Raw genomic sequence first — 15,288 nt, 5'->3', positions numbered from 1 at the left:
AATTGGATGCAGTGGCGGAGCCAGAAAATTAAATTAGAATTGGTACTTATTAATTACGATATCGAAAATTTTTACAAAAATATTTCAACAAGTTTTTACAATTGATTTCGAGAAATATCAAAAAAATAATATTATTTATAACTAGTGTATCATGAACAATATAAAAAAAATATATGGATATAAGTATTAAAATAAATTATATAGGGTTCATTTGGAAAGTGGGTTAACTTTTTGAATTTTTTAGTCTGGGAGCAAGAAGTCTCGTTTGGAAATGACTTTTTAACTTTTTGTGAGAGGAATAATATAATGATTATGGGTTGGATGTGATATTTTGTCTTATTAGGTTAAAAAATCTATATTTTTTTTGTAACTATTTTAGCTAAAAAAGCCCCAACATCAACTTCTCAAATAGAGGCATAATGATAAATTATTATTTTTTAACTAAATTTGATTAAAAATTCAATATAATAGTAATACCACATCATCATTGATATGCCATATCACCTACTAATAGTAAATAAACATATAGAGAGTGAATCTCACATGTAACTAACAATCTAATAAATTCCATATTTTTATAGTGAGATTACTTATACTTGCATGTCATTAATAATGACATCACTATTATATTCAAAAAATTTCATAGATAATATGATTTATAGTAGTCTTTTCATTTTCAATTATAACAACCATTATTGTTCTCATAATTTTTAAAATGTCATTGACATTTCACTCTAATAATATTTTTGTAATTTTTTTATTTAAAATATCTTCTTTCTGTTTGTAAAAAAAAAAATTCCCAAAATCCAGGGGCACGTGACCCCGCTAGTCCTATACTCCCTCCGCCACTGGTTGGATGTGATGTTTGTGAGAAAAAAATAAAATGATTATGGATTTGATGTGACATTTTGTCTTATTGGCTATTTTAATGTTATTTTAGCCAAAAGAAAAACCAAAAAAGCTACTTTCCAAACACCTCCAAATATCACTTTTTACCCATAATCATTATACTTTTTCTTTCATATAAATAAAAAAAAGTCCCAAAACAAAAACCAAACGAGGCTAAAAAAGTTGGTTTTATTAGCGAATGCCAAACGACCCTTTAAAATTTTTATCAAATATTTTATATGGACGTAAGACTCACACCATGTGGATCTCATGTGAATTTCATACTCATATGAAATATTTGATAAAATTTTTGGCATCTCTAATATTTTTGAGTCAAAAAGCTTATAAACATGGGTTAGTTATGTAATTACATTATTAAGGGGATGTTTGGGATAGCCTAAATAAGTGCACTTTTTATCTTTTTACGAAAAGATGTGCAGAAAAATATATAGGTGATATGATAAAAAAAAGATAAAAAAATAAAAAAATAAATTATTTTAGAATTACCAAACTTGACCTAAATACAGTTCGTGTCTTGCTTTTATTGGCCATGCCTTTTTTTGTTCGGGTGTCCTTTTCAATATAATATTTAAATTAATCTTGACTAATTTTTTTTTTTTGTTTTTGTTGATTATTACACGTCTGTGAAAGGTATACCATCTGTTTTGTTTTATCTTAACAATTTCAACTTCATATATTGTAAGTGAATTTGAATGTAGATGGAAAGTCATCACAAGAATAAATAAATACATGACTGACAATCTAGTTAATGTATTAAGCCATTTTTGTTCATAAATTTGATAACATTATAACCTCTAAATTTTATCCAAATTTTACTTTTCACTCCTATGAATGTGATCCTTTCAACGAGATCAGATCATCAAACACAAATATTTCAACAATAATTTTATTAAGATAATTCAACAATTATGATTTAAATACAAAGAAAAAACTATACCATTGTCGGGTATTTGGCTTTAAAAAACATCTTAAAATCATTTTACTTTAATTTTTAAACTCAAATTATTGAATTATGTACTTTAGTAATATATTTTTGATTTTTGCCCATCTGAAAAAACATAGGATTAATTACATTTTTAATCCACACAGTTTGACTTAAATTTCATTTTGATTTCTATTATTTCAAACTGTACAATTTAATCCCTACATTATAAATCTAGTTTTAACTTGATTTTTCCGTTCAATTTTGAGGTTAAAGCTAATCCAGATCTTCTAGAATAGTTCTTCTAGAGTAACTTTTTGAATAGTTAAAATTTTTAATTTTATAAAAATTGAGAGTAAAATAGTATTGATAGCCACTTTAAAATAATAAAAAAAACAATCATATAAAATCACTCTAAAAAAAAAATCGCTCTACAAATATACAAGCGAAAGAAATTAATGAAAATTTAGACAAAAGAAACAAAATGAAAATTGAACTTAAAATACTCCATAAAATGTAATTAACGCAATGGTGGGAAAAGCAGAGGATCCTTGCCACTTTTTTAACCATATGTTTGGTGGAGCTGTTTTTTAAGATAAAAAGCTGATAATTGGAAAGTAAAGTTAGAAGTATTTCTAGGTTATTTGGGATATCTTAAATAAATGTTCTTTTTGTATTTTTTGATTAAAAAGTTGAGAAAAAAAATATGGATGTTTAAGTTAATTTTTTAATTTTTTTTGAAAAAATGTATATTAAAAAATTATATAAATAAGTATATAGGAGAAGATAGGGTAGGAGGCCGTACGGATTGGTAGTGGAGTCGGCTGGGTGAGTAGATGAGAAAATATTGCCTCCTTTTCGGGATTTGATTGGATAGTGTTGTTTATCCGGTGGAGGCCCACCACGGGTCCTATTTTTCTAATTGAAACCATTCAATGTGTAGAACTCGTTGAGTACTATATGTTTGTAAAAAATCACGTTGATTGGATATCGATAGCTATCTGATCGTGTTAGTTTTTTTTTGTTAACTGTTAACTGTTAACTATAACACCATCCATTTTTATACAAAACTGATTTGATTATGTAGTTAGCGATATCCGATAGACGTGATTTTTACAAGTATATAGTACTAGCGAGTTCTACATATTGACGGTTCAGATTATCAAAACAGGATCCATGGTGGGCCCCCACGAGCCCAACTTTACCATCCAATTTAGTGAATATACACATGTTATTTTTTTATTTTTCCTTTCAGTGATTAGTTCATCACGTTAGTACCTAGGTTGGGCTAAAAAGTTGATTTGTATTAATATTTGTATATTAATTTTTTAATATATTTTTTTTAGTGAATAGTGATAACTTTTTAATTTTTTTGATTTTTTGACTTTTTTTAAAGTTGCCAAACCAGCCCTATTTCTACTCTAATTTTTAAATAATCAATTTTTTAAAGTTATTTCTACCTAATAAGTTATAAGTCGAAGTTACACTAAATAATTTGATACAGACTCTCAAATTAAAATAAATTATAATTAGAGGCGGAGGGAAAGAAGGGACAGGAGTCACGTTCCCCCTCAGTTTTTATTTTTATTTATTTATTTATTTATTTTGTGTGTTATTATCATATACAAAATGTATTTTTTTTTTCTTAATATATTTTTTGGTTAAAGATTTATTATATTGTTCGCAACAAGTAATTATTTCATACTTTAGAGTACTATGAAGTGGGTTAATTTTTTGATTTTTTGACTTTTTTTGCTATTTTAGCCTGGGCTAAAAAGTTTGGTTTGGGAAGGACTTTTTAGTTTTTTTGACTTTTTTTTGTGAGAGAAGAGCGTAATGATTATGGGTTGGATGTGATGTTTTGTTTGTTATAGCTAAAATAGCCTATTTTATTTTTTGTGACTATTTTAGCCCTAAAACCACTTGCCAAACACCACCTATGTGATATTATTTATGTAGTAGTTTAAACCAATAGTATAGCGAAAAATCTTATAGATTGGATACAATGAACTCATTATTTTCAGGCAGTTGACAGAATACTTCGTGTAATTTATGATTTCTTATGCTTTGAGTATCATGTAGGCAATACTATATGATATTCTAAGACTGTTTAATAATTTTCACTCAAAACACATCATTTATAAGCAATGTCATCTCTTTAATATTTTTCTGTCAAATAAAAATTAAATAGATTTTATAATAATTTGTACTATAAATGATGTGTTTTTATTTTTTAAAATTAAGAATTTTGATCCATAATTTTTTATATTAAAATTACAAACTTACATCACCATCTCTCACCAAACTATTCTACATTATTATAAAATTTTAATTTATTCTTATTAATAATAAATATGTAATTTCTTATATTTATATTTAGCTCATAAAATTATTACAGCATTGTTGGGACCCCAGTGGGATGATCCCAACACCCCATCTCCACGTGAGGGGCTATAAATGCAAGCCTTAAAAAAAAAAAAATTCTATACCAATCAAAAAACAGCGACGGTCACGCCACTGGAGGTACGAAGGATTATTCAAATTATTATTATCTTAATATTGATTATAATTTTTTTAAAAATAAAAAAGTATAATTAATAATACTCTATCTAATTTAATTTCCGTCCCTAATTATAACCACTCACCCAATAACAATCAGTCTCATCGCAAGGTCCTCATTCGAGGCCAAATAACAAAGCGACACGCAATGTGTTAGCAATAACTATTTCACGACACGTGTACGACCAGAATCTATTTCTCACAATTACGGTTTTGTCCTCTCTCTCTCTATAAATACCCAAAAGTCGGTTTACAAATTAAGTTTCTTCAATTTTCCCACGATCCAAACAGCCAAGAGAAAGTCACTTTCTAGATATTTCTGGAGTTTTTTTGGTTATGGTGTCTCTGAATCCTAACCCACCATCTCAAGATTTCTTTATCGATCAATTGAAAATGGACCTTCCTGGTCTCAATTCAATGCCAATTGCATCAAATAACAACCAAGCAGCAGGGACTGTGAATGCGAATTCGAATGTGAATTTGTTGAATTCGAATGGAGTTTGGTCGTCGAAGGATCTGAATAAGAAGGTTCGGAAACCCTACACCATCACCAAGTCCAGAGAGAGTTGGACTGAGCAAGAGCACGATAAGTTCCTCGAAGCCCTCCAACTGTACTCTCTCTCTCTCTCTCTCTCTCTACGAAATTAGGATGTGGATGATTATGTGTTTGGTTCTCGAGAAAAGAAGAGGAAAAAAAACTTCTTGATTGTGTGGTTTTGGTTGATTTTAGCTGAGAAAATGTTTCTTTTCTTTTCTTTTTTTTAAATGTTCTATGGGTTCTAGATTGATATTCAGAATTAATTTGTTTTATAATTTTGCTACTTGTTTTTAATTGGTTTGACTATTGGTGTTTCAATTTTTAGGAATTTTCTCGAATATTTTCAAATTTGAGCTTGGAATTATGGAAATCTACATTGTTCATGATTCACTTTGTTTATGACTTATCACTCTAGTTTGGAATTTTCTCGAATATTTTCAAATTTTGAAATCTAGAAAGTTTGTGATTCACTGTTTATAGTTCGGAATTTTCTCGAATATTTTCAAATTTGAGCTTGGAAATTTGGAAATCTGGAAAGTTCGTGATTCGCTTTGTTTATGGCTTACTCACTTAGTTTAGAATTTTCTTGAATAAATTCAATTTTGAGCTTGGAAATTTGGAAATCTAGAAAGTTCGTGATTCAGTTTGTTTATGACTTACTCACTTTAGTTTAAAATTTTCTCGAATATTTTCAAATATGAGCTTGGAAATCCAACTGCACGTTCTCTCTCTACTATATTAAGCTATTGACGATTGTGTGTTTGCTTCCCGAGAAAATAAGAGGTAAAAAATTAACTTCTGGGTTGCGTGGCTTTGGTTGATTTGAGCTGAGAAAAAGGGTTTTCATATTCTATGGTTCTAGATTGATATTCAAAATTAATTTGTTTTGTACTTTAAAGTTTGATACATTTTTCGAAACTAAGTGAGATGCTATGGATTGTTGGTTACTGATGGGCTTGATTGTAAATTTGTGCGTTTCTTCACGTTTGTTTAACTAATTGTGTTTCAATTTTTTCGAATATTTACAAATTTGATCTAGAAAGTTCATAATTCATTTTGTTTTTGATTTACTCACTTTAGTTTGGAATTTCAGTGTTTTGTATCAAAAGAAAATCTGAGGTATTTTGATCTGCTAAAATTTTTTTTGTCATCAGGATTCAGTGTATAGAGTTTAAATTTATATCCTCTTAAATATGCTAGATAAAACTAGATGTTGCAAACTGTTTAAGCAACCAAATTTTATACGATGTTAATATCTACTACAAAAGATTAATTGTGTAGTTTCTTTTTATTTTTATGTATTTTTTTAATTTATTGACATGTGTTACAATATCTGCGTATGTATGTAGGAATGAACATAAGGAAATAGCTAGTGCCAAAGCTAGTCTGAATTTTGAACTCAAATTGTTGGAATACTTCAAGAAATTCATTGAAATCTTTTTATCCATGAATGAAAATTTGTTATTTTTGAGCATCATAAAGAAAATTTGTTCATTTTACAATATACTTTGGAAATGATTGGAGTCTTCAAGTGCTTAAAAATGTGGATTCCTTTGTTAAAATTCCTGGCTTTTCTTAATGTGATGGAAGTTTATTGAGCCAAGGGGAATTAAATCAGTTCCCTCAGGTTTCAAATTTTAGCCATAAAGTGAATGAATGGGCCTGTGAATACATTAAATATGCCTCTGATTTCAAATATCCTTTTTGTATAAAAGAGCATGGTTTATACTTTATGGTTGTTTTAAATTTCCATGTTGCTGAGGACGTGCATTTTGATTTAAAAAATTCCCTTTTTTTTGAAAATTTCAGCTTTGATCGTGACTGGAAAAAAATTGAAGCATTTGTGGGGTCAAAAACAGTCATACAGGTAATTTTAAATTATACCTTCTTTGATCATGTATTTACCATAGGAAAACAGTGACCTGTTAGCAGACGAAATTTTGTGGTTTCTTGGAACCTACCTAGGACAGAACACAAGATTTCTTCTTGTTTACTTTTGTCGTATCAGTTATTCTCTCATATCTCATGGTTTGTCCATTCACATTAGAGCATCTCCAATCGTTCATCAAATTTGACTAAAAAATTGATGAAAAGTTTGATCTGATATGATGCACTCTAATCGTTTTCATCAATTCTGCCGGTTGTATGGCATAGAGTAAATTTTGATCAAAATCCGGTCATCCACCCGGTCGTCCACCAACGGTCAATTTCGAAATTTGATGAAAGGTTAAACGCTCTCTCGATTTGATGAAAAATCTGCCACTTCTTTTATTTGATATCACTTTGATGACAGGATTGGAACACCGTTTTCACCAAATTTTCATCAAATTTAAATTTGATGAAAGATACAAGTAAATGTTGGAGATGGCCTTAGAGAAGAAACCTGTTTTGAAATCTTGAGAAACAAGACCTAAATAAAAATTTGAGTACAGAAAATCTCAGTGCTTTACATAAGTGATGGTGTGGTTTAAATGTGAAGGAAGACCTAAATACTTTATAGACAAATAAACAATGGTAGCCCTGCTAGCCTAATCAATCTCTCCTGGCCAATAATACCCATAATAACACTTTTTCCCATGTTGACTTTAGGCTCAAAATCAATCTAAAAAAATTCTCAAAAAGCAAATTAACCATTCTCTCCTCTTCAAACTGTAAATGAGTCACAGAAACACTATCATACTTTCTTTTTTCTTTTTCTTTTTTTTGGTTGTATTTTTTCCTTTGGTTCATAATTTCTAGCAAGCATTCTGCAGCAAGTGGACTACTACTACATACATGTCTTCATCAATATGCTTGTATGCTTCATCCATATTCTAAATTTTTATTCTAAAATTTAAAGGTAATCTTTGCAGATACGTAGCCATGCTCAGAAGTATTTTTTGAAGGTCCAGAAGAGTGGGAAAAGTGAACATGTACCTCCCCCTCGGCCGAAGAGGAAAGCAGCTCATCCTTATCCACAGAAGGCCTCTAAAAAGGGTTGGAATTCTTAGTCTCATATACATACATTTCTAATTTTAATTAATAACCCAAGGGGATCCTTGTTCACAACTCCATACTTGGCAGGGCCATTTCAATCATCTGGTGCTCTGCTTGAACCTGAATACGTTCTCAGGCCTGATTCATTATCGCTACCTGGCATCCCAATCAATAATCCAACTTTGCCTTTCTCGAATTGTAATATTATGCCACTTCCACCGGTCAATGTATCACATATTGCAAAAGGTTTTAATTTGTTCTTACCCTGTCTTTACTTAACTTTGTTTCAAGAAGTTCATGGCTTTATTTATTGATATGCATTTATCTTGTTTGTTTGCAGATGAAGTGGGTGTAACTACACCAATCATGACACCAAATTGTTCTAGCAGTAGTAACAATGCAAGCACCCCGAGGATATGGCCTACCAATGAACCAAACTATCAAGGAAAACGAAATCTCAACAAACCACTAAGAGGTTAATGCCTTCTTTATCACATAAAGTTGTGTTTTTAAAACTTTAGGGTTGCATGCTTTTAGATCAAGTACAAGTTCAAAAATGCCTGACATGTTCAGATTATTATTTTCTGGTCACACATTAGCACAAAGAACTCAGTGTTCATGCATCAACTTACCTTTTCATTACTTTATGTTGCCTCATTCAGTTCCCTAAATTCAGGGGTTCAATATTATGCGGTAAGGAATCATGACAAGAAGGCATTTCTTGATAAATCCATTACTACTATGTTTTAGTGGAATTTGTGTGCAATGTCATAGTGCTCCTTTTTCATGTATTTTATGTGATAGACATCATTACTATTAGAAGACTAGTCATAAGTCTTTACCAATAAAATAAAATAAATAATGCAGCTCCTAGCCATAAGCTATGATCTGGCATGCATACAACATCAGATGTTTATTTTAACCCAAAAAATGGATGGTTGGGATCAAATCATAACTGGAAAAAAAATAAAAACTAAAAAAATGCCCACCGTCTCAAGCGCCTCAGGCCTGAGTCTAAGGCTGGCACCTCGGCCTTGCCTTGCTGAAGTCACCTTGCTTTAGGTCTCTTGAGGCTCTAAGGCCTCACCTTGCCTGACTTCTCATCAAATCCTATGCATTGCAACTCCCAAATTTGCACATTTGTCAGGTAATTTCATGGGGGCAGAAGAAGCAGTAGAGATATGATCGATATCGTGGAGACATAGGTATAAGTTTCAAGTTTTAAGCGTAGAAACCTTCAAATTCGTATATTGAGGCAGAAAATTGCATGCATAGGCAAAATCAGTAGAGAAATACCAGGTTTCTTAAAGACACAACTAAGTATTAGAGTTACACTATTATAGTCTTAAATACCCAAAATCAGTGGGGAAATACCAGGTTTCCTAAAGACACAACTAAGTATTAGAGTTACACTATTATAATCTTAAATACCCAACCATTTTAAATTATAAATCTATTCTGAATTTTGATGGTGATCTGGTTGTATAGAAATTCGCAGATACATAATGGCATTTTTTCATGTTTCTTCTGAAAGTATTCAATATCAACTTTGGACACACATGTTTTGCATCTGTTTAGTACACACATCTTATAAATTTAACAACTGTTTGGGTGCTACTGTGTCTCATGCTCGTATCCTTGCTTTCCCCCTTGATAACTCACTCAATTGGGTTTCTGTTGTTTGTCCACTGCTCCTCACTTCTTTATAAGCTCTAATGCTTTATCATCACTGAGTTTACTTTTTGTTTTGTGCAGTTATGCCAGATTTTTCCAAGGTATACAGCTTCATTGGCAGTGTTTTTGACCCCGATGCAAGTGGTCACTTGCAAAAATTGAAGAATATGGATCCAATAAATGTTGAGACGGTAATTTCAGTCTTTAAATATTTAATACTTCATATGTTTTTTTCTGCATGAAACAAAATTATTTGTTGTGTAATGAGGCATGGTTGCCAAATTCATCATTCTAAAAACATGTCATTTCACATACCACATTCTCTATTCTAGGACAAAATTTTCACAGTACTATCTCCTTGTTACTATTTCTTTGAAGAATTGTCCTGTGATTATGATTTCTTCTCTTCTCTGTCTGTATTTGTTCTAAAGTTTAGTGACATAATCTTGACCCAGTAAATTGGCTTCCTAAAGATGTCTTGCAATGGGTGGTTGCATATGTGAGTTACACATTTCTAATTTTGTGTGGACATACTGAAAATGTGGTGCAAATGTTATTGCTTCATATTAATGTTCTCTTTTAACTTGTTTACAAATCAGTTATTCATTACACCTCAGGAGGAATACTTTTTTATGTAGATGACTGACTCCATTTCTTTTCTAAATGTTCTTTTGTTTGTTGTCTTGTTTTTTTATTTTTTTATTTATAAATTTTTTATTGCCACCTGCTTTTTATAGCTTGATCACTCATTTACCTAATGTCTTGCTTGTATTAATTTATCTACTTTATCCTAAAATGCTAGTCTTATTGCAGTAAATTTAATCATACATGAGATAAAAATCTACTTGAAGAAGAAATATTTGTATGTGGAAGTGATCCGTGAACTTCTGATTTCATATCACTGTGCTTGACCATTACTGCTGGAATAATAAATACTCAAAATGATTGCAAATATCTGGAAGTGATCCAAATTCTCTCTCTCTCTCTCTCTCTCTCTGGGGGGCATGCTAGTGTATAGGGCGTGTGTTTTGTATGTTGTGTCTGTCTACTCAACCCATGTTTGGCGCTTTTTATTTTTTTACTTGGTTTGCTTGAATTGTTTGAGAAGCAGATGATTGACTTGAGTGTTTTTGTTTGGCTCTTGTGCAGGTTTTGTTGTTAATGAAGAACCTTTCTGCCAATTTGACAAGCCCTGAATTTGAGGATTATGTGAGTACTTTTTCCCAACAGTTCATGCATCTGTTTCTCTTGGCCTAATTTTGTTCCATTGTCAGGGTTTGATTTCTTCACTAGTTATTTTAGTTTCAGTAAAATGACAATATGCTTTTGCATGCAATGCCCTGTTACTGCTGTGTTATCATGCTGTGCTGCTTTCTTCTACACCTCTGTTGGTTGTTCGTCGACAACCATGTTTTATGTTTTACCACGCAACTCCACAAGCCATGGTATTTTAATTTTGTTGTATTAGATGTATCATATGAAGCACAGACACTTCAAAACAAAGTGCCGTACCCATGTCGAACACATGGACACTTCGGGAACATACGGACATGGCGGGAACATGTATGGGACACGCCATTCGGGAACATGCAGACACGGCGGGGACAAGTATGGGACATGCCACATGGTGTGTCCTCTTATTTAATTAATTTATTTTCAGGAGACACTTTGGGAACACATTGGACATGCCAAGTTGTCTTTTCCCTCATTTTCTTTAATGTTTTTGATGAATGTTAAATGTTGAATGTTTATTATTTTTTTTTATAGATTTAGATACTTAATAGATCATCTATAAAAAAAAAATATAAACTGTAAGTGTTAATTTAACAATGCTTTTTAAAAATATAGATATAGAATTAGAGTTAATTTTGTTAATATTGATTGTTTGTGAATGTAAAATTAATCTATATAGCAAATTAAAATATATGAAAATATATTTTGTTGCCGTGTTCCTGCCGTGTCCGTGTTTTCATTTTTTTGAAATCGCAGTGTCTCGTGTTCATATCCGTTTCCGTGTCTGCATCCGTATCTGTGTTCATGCTTCTTAGGATGTATGTGTTGACGTGTCAATTACAGCTCCTACCGAACAGAAAACTGAAAGCTCCAAGTCTATTTTTATTATTTGCATTGTAGCTTTGAGTATATATATATATATATATTTTATAGATAGATATACCTACTTGTCTCTACCTCAAACACTATTTGGCCATGTACCAGTCCTTGAACTTCAGATCAATCTGATGCATAGACATGTACAGATACCCCGCCAAACATGAGCTCCCGTGACATAGTTGGCTAGCAGGCAGCTGGATTGATTACATATGCCATCTTTATTACAATACCCCATCAAAGAGAGTGAAAAATTAAGAAGCACGGGTAGTTCAACAAAAAAAAAAAAAAAAACTAAGAAGCACGGATACAAACACGGGCACAAGACAAAGTGATTTTTAAGAAACTAGGATACGAACAAGGATGGGATACAACAATAAAGAGAAACAATTAGTTGCTCTGTATATGAATATAAATTTAGAGCACAAAGATAAAGAGGCATCAATGTATATATGGGTGTATTTTTGTTTTTTGTTTTTTACTTTTCCCTTTTTATTTTTATATATTTTACTTTGATTCCAAATTATCTTTCTAAAAATTTATATTTAAAAATAAAAAACCCACAAAGGTGTCTCGAGGTTTGTACAAACACAGGACACACTATCCGTGAAGTGTCCCCAACATATCTTGCAAAAAAAAATTCAGAATTAAAAATTATATGGCACGTCCAACACCTGGACATGATGTGGACACGGCACCTATTTTTGAGTGTCTTGTGCTTTCTAATTGAACAACATCAGATCCCTTGCCTCAACATGGATGTGGATATGTTGAGCTTCATGTAGTTTGTTACATCTTTGTTGCAGTTCATGTGAAACATCTTGATAGTGTTTATCCATCTCTGCTAATCTTCTTCCTCTTTTTATCTCATCTGAATTGTTGCAGAGAAAGATGCTCTCATCGTGCGATGCTGAGAAGGGTAAATCCAATTGCCATCACAGTAATCTCCACATGTGTAAACCAGAGAATGCTATTTCCTCAATTTAGAAAGCAAAAAGGTGAAGAGAACAGACCTTTTTTTCATATTGTATTAGAATTTAATTTCATCCTATCATAGTTTCATTTTACTTGCTACTAATTGTAGGTGGATCAGCGGCAGGTAAAGGAGAATAATATGCAAGCTTTGGTTGCTACCAACAGTCGATAGCATGGAGATAATATACTTGTATATTTGTGTCTGCAACCATGTATATACATATCCTTGCACTTTCGTGTTTTGTGTACATATATAGGGAGGTATTTGTCTATAGTAAGGCATAGTACCGTGTTGAGTCATCTTCTACGGTGTAGTTGTGGAACTATTTTGTAGCGTGTGAAACGAGCATTTTCAAGCTTTGGAGGTGTGTTGCTCTGTAAGGCATGTTTTTGAGGTCTTACTTGCTAGTGAATTTTGTGTGTCAAAACTATCTTATAGATGATCTATCCTAATCATTGAACTCTGCAATCATCATCTTTTGAAGAAATTTAGGTTTGTTTTGTGTTAAAGAAATGGTTTTTTTTAGTTGTGTCTATTTGTAGATGCAGGGTGGGTGGTAAAGATGGTAACACCATTTTGACCATGAGGTTTGTAACTTTGTTACCCTCATAATTGGAGGACTTCTGGTTTCCTTTCATCTTATGTTGATTTTCCTTCTAATGAATGATGATACTATTTGAAATCGTATTTTATTTTATTTTTTATTTAATAAAACAAATTTTTGATGGATCGTGGGTTGTACTGTATTTCTCACTATAAAATTTACCATAGAAACAAAGCTGGGTATCAATCCTGTGCAAGCTCAAAGTGGGTGTAATTTATATTAACATACTAATTGTTTGTTGTCTTGTGCGGAAGAAAAAAAAAATTAAAAGTAAAAGGTAAAACTTTATTTTTTAATGAAAGTTCAAATTCATAGATTTTTGAAGTGTTTCATTTTTTCAAGCAAACAGCTATTACTCGCCCTCAAGCTCTACTTGGCAAAAGTTAGAAAAGTCACTTCTTTTTTAATCCAAAAAAAAAAAAAATTCTTCACATTTTTTTTTTTTTTTTTTGGTTTAGATTTATGTGCAACATTTACTTTTCAAGTCCATGACGAAATATATATATATTTAAAAAATGTCACAAAAATTAAATAAGGTTTCGATTGGCAAGTAGTTGTTTTAGTTTAAAAGTCAAAAATTTACTAAAAAAATTTAAAAGTCAACAATTTATATTAAAAAGTCAAAAATTTCATTTTTTCTCTACTTTTTACACATCTCTTTTTAAAAAGTCAAAAAGTCATATCAAACATATTACTTTTTTTTATCTCATATTTTAGTCAAAAAGTCAAAAAGTTATTAAAATAGCCTGTTCCCAAACGAGACCTAAGTATAAATAAAATATCATTAAAACTAAAACCATAAAAGTAACATTTTTTCTCTTATTTTTAGTGAAATTTAACAATCATATATCCCTTAATTTTGGAGCTCTAATTGAACTTTAATGACGTGATATGGAATTTTAAATAAATAAATAACCAATCACAGTCAGGCCTACCCCCATTAGAGCTTATTAGAGCTCTTTTATTAGAATTTTCAATCATTTTTTTTAAAATAAAATTAAAAAAAAAAAGAGATTTATTTATAAATTCCATTTGGAGGACTTGTAGCACAATAAGTCCATAAAGTTCTCGTGTTCCATCTAGTCTCATACATATTTAGACTTGTATCTTAGAAGATCATTTTTTCCTTATTTATAATATTTTTCGGACTAATATACCTTTTGTTCTATTTTTGATAGTAAGTATTACACACAATTGTAATTTTTTTGTTTCTTTTCTTTTTTGTTTTGACAGTATTAAAATTAGTAGGATAGGTTTCTTTAAAACCTCAATATATATTATTAAATTATAATATTGACAAGAAAATATGGTTGAAAAAGAATCTTACAGCATAAAGAAACTCTCATAGTCTCTCTCTCTCTCTCTTTAACTTGCCCATTTAAGAATTGGGAAAAATCACAAAACAACAAAAATTCAAAGAGATGAATTGGGTGATGATCATCAAAGAAAAACAAAATACAAGAAAACCAGAAAGGAGTTCATCATCACCATCATCATTCTTCCATTGTTGCAATTCCAAACTTTGTGTTCTTCTATTGTTGATGTTCGAAACTCTGTGTTTTTTTATTATTACAATTCGAAACTCTATTTTCTTCCATTCAGATATCGTAGGGGTAAGGTTAGCACTATTTTTGTTTTGCAACTGCATATAGGTATGCGTTGGTAGGGATGTATGTTCGGAATTGTTCAATAATTTATTGAAGTTGGATTCGACTTTTTGTTTCAAGATGGATTGATATGGTGTTGTATATCTGTGTATATGTTTATTGACTGGGTATTTTTGTAAATGTACCACATCTACTGAAATCATTATTGTTGTAAATTATTAAATTTTAATGTTTTACATTTGGTGATATGAACTTCAATACTAGAAACATGTGATAGTTGCATGATGTGCAATATAGACTGATGATTGCATGATTGTTGCATAATATGGATGTTCACGTTCACATATCATTGATGATTATATAAGTTCTCATGATTATGACATGATATCATTGATGATTATATAAGTTCTCATG

General features: G+C 30.9%; 1 protein-coding gene across 4 annotated transcripts; it reads left to right on the top strand.

Annotated features, from left to right (window-relative positions):
* The first annotated feature begins 4,470 nt into the window (after positions 1–4,470).
* Positions 4,471–13,150, top strand: LOC114259896 (protein REVEILLE 3). 4 transcript variants are annotated; one of them, XM_028199931.2, is made up of 10 exons: positions 4,648–5,001; positions 6,738–6,795; positions 7,781–7,904; positions 7,992–8,150; positions 8,245–8,379; positions 9,660–9,769; positions 10,728–10,787; positions 11,047–11,205; positions 12,573–12,685; positions 12,787–13,150. In XM_028199931.2, the coding sequence occupies exons 1-9, from the start codon at positions 4,727–4,729 to the stop codon at positions 12,672–12,674; spliced, it is 1,182 nt and encodes a 393-aa protein (XP_028055732.2). In that variant the 5' UTR covers positions 4,648–4,726; the 3' UTR covers positions 12,675–12,685; positions 12,787–13,150. The 4 variants fall into 4 exon arrangements, with proteins under 4 accessions (XP_028055733.2, XP_028055732.2, XP_028055726.2 ...); XM_028199925.2 differs by having other exon boundaries at positions 4,649–5,001; positions 12,772–13,150; XM_028199932.2 differs by lacking the exon at positions 11,047–11,205 and having other exon boundaries at positions 4,471–5,001; positions 12,772–13,150.
* The last annotated feature ends 2,138 nt before the right edge of the window (positions 13,151–15,288 follow it).

The sequence above is a fragment of the Camellia sinensis genome, chromosome 2 (assembly GCF_055761805.1).
Source record: "Camellia sinensis isolate YWXY chromosome 2, ASM5576180v1, whole genome shotgun sequence".
In the NCBI taxonomy this organism is placed as follows: Eukaryota; Viridiplantae; Streptophyta; class Magnoliopsida; order Ericales; family Theaceae; genus Camellia; species Camellia sinensis.
Note: the sequence above shows the minus strand (reverse complement) of the source record. Positions and strands in the feature narration are given on the sequence as shown.

Excerpts from the sequence above, each read along its gene's own strand:
- LOC114259896 (XM_028199931.2), top strand. The coding sequence starts at position 4,727 with ATGGTGTCTCTGAATCCTAACCCACCATCTCAAGATTTCTTTATCGAT. Across the intron at positions 5,002-6,737 it reads TTCCTCGAAGCCCTCCAACT|CTTTGATCGTGACTGGAAAA; the intron begins GTACTCTCTCTC and ends TGAAAATTTCAG. Across the intron at positions 11,206-12,572 it reads AGTATGGGACATGCCACATG|AGAAAGATGCTCTCATCGTG; the intron begins GTGTGTCCTCTT and ends GAATTGTTGCAG.